Here is an 8,911-nt window from a genome sequence, read left to right on the forward strand (position 1 = left end):
TAGTAATAATACAAATTAGAGGCTCCTAAATCATTTTCTTATTTTGGGGAACACCCACTAGGAAACCTAAGTAATTGAAATGGTGAGATCTAGCTTTCAAATTATCAAAGTTATCCTCCAACTCAAAAAAAGAATCCTCCAAATTTATATCAGAACAACAAGTCTTAGAAAAATTCACTTGAAGACAACCCAGAGCATCTAAAAATCTATTTAATAGGCCAAAGATTCTAAACAAAAGCACCCCCCAAATTAACGTACCATAAAAGAATACATAAGATTCAACACTAATAGCCCTTCAGGACCCAATTTGAATCTGGAGAGTTCTCCAATAGATATTGTCATTTTCAGTGCAGCACTAAGGGCACCCACCAAACAAAAAAATGACGTCAGAGTATCCCCTTGCATGATTCAATGCTATATATTGATCTCTTTCATTAGAAACCCATTAACTAGGACTGAAATACTACTAGAGAAAATACTATATCTAACTAACATTCTCCACTGGACATCAAACCCCAATCTTCTCAACATGTAACTAGGAAAGACCAACTAAATGAATCATAAGCATTCTTAAATCTATGTTAAAAATAATATTGGCATCATTGAAATTTTTAAGAGGTTACAAGCTTCCTCACTGCTAATTCAAAAATAGAAGCCAACACTTTAGCCAACAAATTGTAGAGAAATCTAAGAAAATAGATAGGCCTAAAATCCCCTAGGGAAAAAGGGAAACTACCTTAGGAATAAGAGTGACAAAATAGGACGTCAAGCTCCTCGATAAGACAACATTCTAAAAAAACTAATCAAACATAACATGTATATTTTCATGACCCTTCATCCTAGCCACAAGCACATCCGTTTGAATGGCAAAAATCTAGCAATGAGAACCTCAACTTAAATGATTGAGATACAAGGAATACTAACCCCATGTAAGATAGGCCTTAAAGAATCCAAGTCATAAAAGTGATCCTTGAAAGTCCTATATATCTCCCCCTAAAGCTCATTCACTTAACCAAAAAAACCTCCTCCCACCTTGAGTGTTAAAATAGAATTCCTCTATTGTATCTTCTTCACAAACACGTAAAAAATCTAGAAATAGCACCTCATTCCTTAGGCTACTTGGACTAGGAACAATGAAACAACTATGAATGCCATGAAGTAGCTCCCATTCCTTAGGCTCCTCTTTTAATAAAGAAAATTGACACAACCCTAACCTCCATAGACTCCTGAACCTTTACACCATTCTATATCTTTAAATCCAAATTTACAAAAAAACTTATTTATTCTAAATCGTCATAGTGCAAATAGAGGGACTTTATCTTATCTCTCTCGTTACACTTCATTCAACTAAAGGTCATAGGCCGACTACATGAATCCAATAAAAAAAATTCAAGTTAACATGAAGAAATCATTAACTTTTTATCTGAAATAACATGGGTCCCCAAAGCTGAAAATAAATTTTTAAGAATAATATGGTAGTGATCAGAGACTATATCACGATGAAAACTCCATAAACTACATAGTCTTTAGTCCTCCTCCCAACCATTAGACAAAAAACCACAATCTAACATATTCATTGCAACCTTATTTGATCGAAACTACATAAACTTTCTTATTTGTAGAAGAAGATCATTTAAGCCCTTAGCCTTAATGCTCATGCCAGAATCAACAAACTCCATCTATTGAGAAACATACGCCAGCCCTCTCCTTTCCTAGGCCTAATAACTGAATTGAAACTTACAAAAATGCACTTGATTTTCCCTCAAAATGCTCGTGCCCTAGAACCAAATGATCTAGCATAATCCTTTTTTCATATAATGCACGCTTACGATAAAAACAAACTAAAATGCATTGGATATCCTGAACCCCCCGCTTTAGGCACGCTCCTAGGGCAAAGGAGGTAATTTTAATCACTCTAGGGAAAGTTATTTGTTAAATGTCATTGATAAATTTAGTTTAGATGAAGTAGATATGAATGGTGTTAAATTCATTTGGAATAGGCGTTGTACTTGTAAGACCCCAACTTTGACCCTAGGATCCCTCATGTTATCTCATTATTTGCATTGGCTTTGGGATCACACCTTGGCATCCTCCTTACCCCTCATTCATTGGGTTTACATTGGGAGAGATCACCAAGCACATTTGATTGTATCATACTTTATTTTTCTTTGTTTACTAACCTAAATGCCAAAATATTTCTATGTATAGCTTTATTTCTTTTGTAGGTAGTGTGTGTATCCACCAATGCCTCATTAAGCTCACAACTAAGGTTCGAGACCCTTAGTGCAAGAAATCAATCAAGGAAAGATTCGAACTGGTTATAAACATCATATATAGATCCCCATGTTCTTCATTTATCATTTTGATCAATAATTCATCAAGAGTTTGAAGCTTTTTTGCCTTGGAGGCCCTAATTCATATGGGTATCTTGTGTGACTTCCTCAATAAGTTTCTTCAACAATTGGTCAAATATATCAAGGGATACTTAATTATACATCATCTTATGCATATATGATCCTCCATGAGTCCCAAATATCAAGAGAACTTCATGTTTTCAAGTTGGTTCAAGGTGGTTGACTAGAGAAAGTCAACTAGTCAAAACTAGGGTTCCCTAAACCATATCTCCTACAATATTTGTCATATGAAAATGATTCCAAGAGAAACGTTACTCTTTATGACATTACAAACAACTTCCATGATGACATAAAGAGATAGGTTTGCTTGTAAAGTCATTTTTTATGGTGAAACATTATAGGTAATTTTGTTTGTGCCCTAGTTAGGAGGTCAACTTCCAAGGACCATAACTTGTTCAATTTTTATAAGATGAAGGCCATCCAAGTTTAATGATCAATTTAAAGATGTATTCTCCAACTTTTATTCTTTAAGAAATGTCAAATTCAACTTTCAAGGGCATATGCCACGAGGAAACATTATAGGTCATTTTGGGCCATTACCATTGAACAAGCAATTTTTCTCAACTTCTAAAATGCATAACTCCCTCATGCCAAATCTAAATGAGGTCTAATTTATGACCAAATTTAAGAGGGATGAAATAGATACAACTTTTATGAAGGAACGATTTCTATTTGAACCTCATAGAAAAAGTTATTCAAGGTGGAAGAAGTGGTCATTTGACTTGGTACATAGAGAAATTTCAATTATGTTTGATTTCTACAACTTCCACCTTAAAATTCATCATGATAAAAGATTCAAATGGAAACATGTTCACATCAAAGTTGTTCCCCTTGATGTCACCTTTCCAAAAAGTCCAAGATCGTTTCATTTGGACAAGATTTGAGGGACTTGCGCATGGTTCCTTTCATAGGTTTGTTTTGGCAAAATTTGAATTCAAATAATCATTTCCTATTGCATGCTTACATGTTAATGTTTCAGTACTCATTTTGCATGAATTGGAGCAAGATCACATCATTAATTGGGCCAAAATCAATGCCCATGCATCCACGCATAAAAGTTGCTAAAATTGGCAAAATTTCAAAGTGTGTGAAAAGCAACTTTCTATGCTATATATACACGACCATTGTGACCAGAATGAGGATCCATGCTGAAGCGCCGCGAAAAATACAGAGTCGCCACCAGATTTTATTTATTCCAAAGGAAAGGGAAAATAGCGATAAAACCCCAAATGAGTGAAATGGTCTCACAACCAAGAGCGGATTCAGAAGTCGGTTATGCAAGGGGAAGGTATTAGCACCCCTCACATCCATGGTACTCCATGGGAACCACTTTCTCGTATCAAATACGTATGGATGTTTATTTATTTGTAAGTTGCTTGCTATCGGGAATGAGATGAAAGATAATATGGGAGAGAAAATAAGTTTTAATTTAGTGTGCTCGTCAAGGATTTGGGCCTTTGTGCAATAAGGAAATCAGAGCTCCATAGTTCGACTCACAAACGGAACATTTGATTGGTTGTTTTTACTTAACAGTATTGACATTTGCGTGCTACTGTTCACTTGCTTGTATACTCTGTCATGGGAGCGAAAAGTATTTGCTTATTTGCGGTAAAATGGATACGGTTGGTTCACACTCTAGCAGTTAAACATTACTTGCTCGCACATGGAGGCTTAAGCTTCGTTCGCGGTAGAACAGAAGTAACACGTTTTTTCTTAAAGGTTTTGAAGAGAATGCCCTAAGGTAAAAGATAATTTTATATGTTGGGGTTGATTTTATGTACGGAGACAAGTATCAGACCCTTGGCTAGATGCAATCAACAGTCCAATAACTCGGGAGTTGAGAGGACAATGTTATCATAACCACTCTTTTTAATCCCAAAAAGAGATTTGAATTATGAAAAGAGTTTGGCAAGTCTAATCATTGGAACTTAGAGGGCGACAAGTATCTAACCCTTGACTAAGTACGATCAACAATCAGAGTACTCGGGAATTGAGAGGACAATGGAGTCCTAACTACTCTTTTTCTCCCGCATAACACCTAGATCTAACTTGTTTGAATCATTAGATGTTTTAAGGGGGAAAGTCAAGTGTCGGGTCCTCAGGCTAGGTACGATCGACAACCCAAGTACTTGAATATTGTGTACAAGCACGTACACCCCATTTTGCGTTCCAATTTGTTATGAAAAAGGAACTTGATGTTGGATCAAGTGTTTTATTATGAAAATGTGTGTGAAAGAATGGGGGTGAGAGATAGAATGAAATTGAGAAGAAAGTGGAGAAGAGATGTGAATGGATCATGGAGTGGGTGGAGAATATTTGATGTTAGATCAAATATTCACGTTGCAATGGTGTGAGTTTTATTTGGGAAAACAAATTGACGTTGAATCAAGTACCTTTTGTTTCTTTTGAAATGCTTTATTTATCATTTTATATTTTATCTTTTTCGATTAACATGCATGGTGAACTAACTAGAAAGCAATAAACCTAGCTATTACATGATCATGGGGTTAGGGGATATTTGACCCACAATGGGGGGATGGATCCACACAATACATCATAAGGGAATGAAAAGAAAATACAAGTTACAAATCATCAAACTATGTACCATTCCTAAACCATACAATCAAACAATACAAGGTTATTGAATGAGAATGGATTGGTTAGTAGCAAGGTCATCTAGGAGTGAGCTTGAATCTCAAAGTCACATGTGGACACAAAACAACAAATGGGTTAGCGTGAGATCAAGTCATATGAATGAGAATGATGCCACAATATGTAAGTACATTCAATGGTTAAAATCGATTTGAAAGGTAATAGATTAATCAATGAAGAGTAATCAAAGATCTATCATGGGTTCATGGAAAATGAAATTAGGCATACAAAGCATTCATTACCTAAATTGAAATGAGATTTTCGATTTACAATATGATCATAAACCAAAGGAATCAATTACATGTCAAATTAAAGTGAATATTAATTCTAAGGTTAATATTTACCTAAGCATGAATTAGGATCAAAATCAATCAAAAGAGAAAATCACAATCTAAATTCAAGACTTGAATCTAATCTACATGATCACACAATAGTCCAATCGAATGAAAATTCAACCTAAGGTCTAATCATGATACAATCCACATTAACCATATTAATCCACATGAAATCCGCAAAAAGAAATATAAAAACCTAACGACTAAAATTCTAATCGTGGCAAGGTTAATCAATCATGAATTAATTTTGGAAAATTAAGAAATTCAATCCGATCTAAAAATTGATTGAACCTAATTACACCTAACTCTTCTAACTAAGTCTAATTATGGGTTAACTAATTAAACAAACAAAATGAATTAGTCTCTAATTCCTAAAGTCATGAACTTTTGTAATTCTAACTTGGATTAACAAAACAGAATCATGATTAGCAAAACAACTAGAATTAAAAACCAATTAAACCATAATTTAAAATTGTTGAAATATTAAACTTGATTTGGGCCTAATTTTATTATTTGATTTTGGACTTAGTTATTTGAGCTTAGTTTGTATTGGATAATGTTTCTAGAAAATTCTTGTAGTATTTAGAGTATCTAGATATTTCTTAAGATTGTAATATTTTCTAGAATACTCTCTGAATATCTAGAGTTGAGAACTCTCTAGAATTAGTGTGTCTAGAGTTCTCCTTAGAGTACTATAAATAAAGATGTAATCCAACACTTTTGTATCAAGCAAAAATACAAAGTTCTCTCTACCATAAATAATTCTCCTACCTACCAAGTTTTTATTCAAGCCTCTAATATTCCCACACACTTTTCCTAAACACAAAAGGGTCTATATCCAACAAAGTGGCATCAGAGCTTCAAGGTCCTAAAAAATGGCGAATGGAGGTTTCCCTTTTCAAATGTCGATGCTCACAAAGAACAACTATGACAATTGAAGTATCAAGATGAAGGCGCTACTAGGAGCTCAAGATGTCTGGGATATCATTGAGAAAGGCTTCAATGAGCAAGATGAAGCCTCGCTAAGCCAAGGTGTAAAGGAGACATTGAGGGAGTCAAGGAAGAGAGACAAGAAAGCTCTCTTCCTCATTTATCAATCGGTGGATGAAGATACATTTGAGAAGATCTCCAACGCAACGACGGCCAAAGAAGCATGGGATAAACTTCAAACTTGCAACAAAGGAGTGGAACAGGTGAAAAAGATTCGTGTTAAAACTCTTAGAGGTGATTTTGAACGTTTATTTATGGAAGAGTCCGAGTCAATTTCTGATTATTTTTCTCGAGTATTGGCCGTAGTCAATCAACTTAAAAGAAATGGTGAAGATGTTGATGAGGTAAAAGTCATGGAGAAAATACTTCGCACTTTAAATCCAAGTTTTGACTTTATTGTTACCAACATTGAAAAAAAAAGGATTTAAAGACCATGACTATTCAGCAACTCATGGGTTCCCTACAAGCATACGAAGAAAAACAAAAGAGAAAAATTAAACAAAAGGAGGCTATGGAGCAACTACTACAACTCAACATAAAGGAAGCAAATTATGCGAATTACAAGAGCCAAAGAGGACGAGGTCGTGGCCAAGATCGTGGGCGTGGACGAGGACATGGAGGAGAAGGAAGAGGCAGTTACAACAACTACTCTAACAATGGAGAAAGAAGTTGGAATCCACAAGCAACAAGAGGTCGTGGAAGAGGAAATTCATGGTCGAGGTGTGGCAAATCACAAATCAAGTGCTTCAACTACAACAAGATCGGTCACTATGCATCTGAGTGTAGATTCTCGAAGAAAGTTGTGGAGAAAGCTAACTTTGTAGAAGAAAAAGGCAGAGAAGAAGAAACTTTGTTGCTCGCGTGCCAAAACCAAGTTGAAGAGAAAAGAAACAAATGGTACCTCGACACCGGCGCAAGCAATCACATGTGTGGCGATCGAAGCATGTTCGTAGAGATCAATGAAGCGACAACTAACAATGTCTCATTTGGAGATGACTCAAAGATACCAGTCAAAGGCAAAGGTAAAATTCTTATACGCTTAAAGAATGGGAGTCATCAATTCATATTCAATGTCTATTATGTTCCTAACATGAAGAATAATATTTTGAGCTTGGGACAATTATTAGAGAAAGGCTGTGGCATCCACTTGAAAGAAAATAGTCTTTTCTTAAGAGATTGTAGACATAACTTGATTGCTAATATGCCTATGTCAAATAATAGAATGTTCCTCTTGAACATTCAAAATGATGTTGCAAAGTGTCTCAAGACTTGCTATACCGACTCTTCGTGGCTATGACATCTACGATTCGGACATCTCAACTTCGATAGTCTAAAATGTTTGTCAAAGAAGGAAATGGTGAGAGGCTTGCCTAGTATAAACCACCCAGACCAACTATGTGAAGGATGTCTAGTTGGGAAGCAATTCTGGAAAATCTTTCTAAAGGAATCAACGTCAAGAGCGACAAAACCGCTAGAGCTCATACACACTGATGTCTGTGGACCAATCAATCCAAACTCTTTTGGTAAGAGTAAATACTTTCTCCTCTTTATTGATGATTATTCTAGAAAAACATGGGTTTATTTCTTGAAGGAGAAGTCAGAAGTGTTTGAAAACTTTAAGAAGTTCAAAGCCCTTGTGGAGAAAGAAAGTGGTCTTTCCATTAAGGCCATGAGATCTGACCGAGGAGGAGAGTTCATTTCAAATGAGTTCCAAAAATATTGTGAAGACCATGGAATCCGCCACCCACTAACAGTGCCAAGATCACCACAACAAAATGGAGTAGCAGAGAGAAAGAATCGGACCATACTTAACATGGTGCGAAGCACGCTTAAGAGCAAGAAGATGCCGAGAGAGTTTTGGGCCGAAGCAGTGGCATGTGCGGTTTATCTGACAAATCGTTCCCCAACAAAAAGCGTGCATGAGAAGACACCACAAGAAGCATGGAGTGGAAGGAAGCCTGGGATCTCTCACCTCAAAGTGTTTGGAAGCATTGCCATGGAAGAAGAAATCAAGTCAATCACGAAGAATGATACATGGGAACTTACTACGCTTCCACAAGGACACAAAGCAATCGGAGTAAGATGGGTGTACAAGGCGAAGAAGAATACAAAAGGAGACGTGGAGAGATACAAAGCAAGATTGGCGGCGAAAGGATATAGTCAAAGACAAGGAATTGACTATGCTCGTCTTGAAACTATTAGACTGATCATTTCTTTGGCAACCCAAAATGAATGGAAGATCTATCAAATGGATGTGAAGTCGGCCTTCTTAAATGGTTTTCTCGAAGAAGAAGTTTATATCGAGCAACCACAAGGCTATGAAGTAAAAGGGCAAGAAGAAAAAGTCTTGAAGTTGAAGAAGGCATTGTACGGACTCAAGCAAGCACCGAGAGCTTGGAATGTTCGAATCGACAAGTACTTTCAATACAAGAACTTCATCAAGTGTCCATATGAGCATGCACTCTATATTAAAGCGCAAAGTGGAGATATTTTGATTGTGTGCTTATATGTTGATCACTT

At 36.0% G+C, this 8,911-nt stretch overlaps 1 protein-coding gene across 1 annotated transcript; it reads left to right on the top strand.

Annotated features, from left to right (window-relative positions):
* The first annotated feature begins 6,824 nt into the window (after positions 1 to 6,824).
* On the top strand, positions 6,825 to 7,688 carry LOC127131324 (uncharacterized). The gene has a single exon (XM_051060248.1). It carries the CDS (start codon positions 6,825 to 6,827, stop codon positions 7,686 to 7,688), a length of 864 nt encoding a protein of 287 aa, XP_050916205.1.
* Positions 7,689 to 8,911: the final 1,223 nt, after the last annotated feature.

The sequence above is a fragment of the Lathyrus oleraceus genome, chromosome 3, assembly GCF_024323335.1.
Source record: "Lathyrus oleraceus cultivar Zhongwan6 chromosome 3, CAAS_Psat_ZW6_1.0, whole genome shotgun sequence".
Taxonomy (NCBI): domain Eukaryota; kingdom Viridiplantae; phylum Streptophyta; class Magnoliopsida; order Fabales; family Fabaceae; genus Lathyrus; species Lathyrus oleraceus.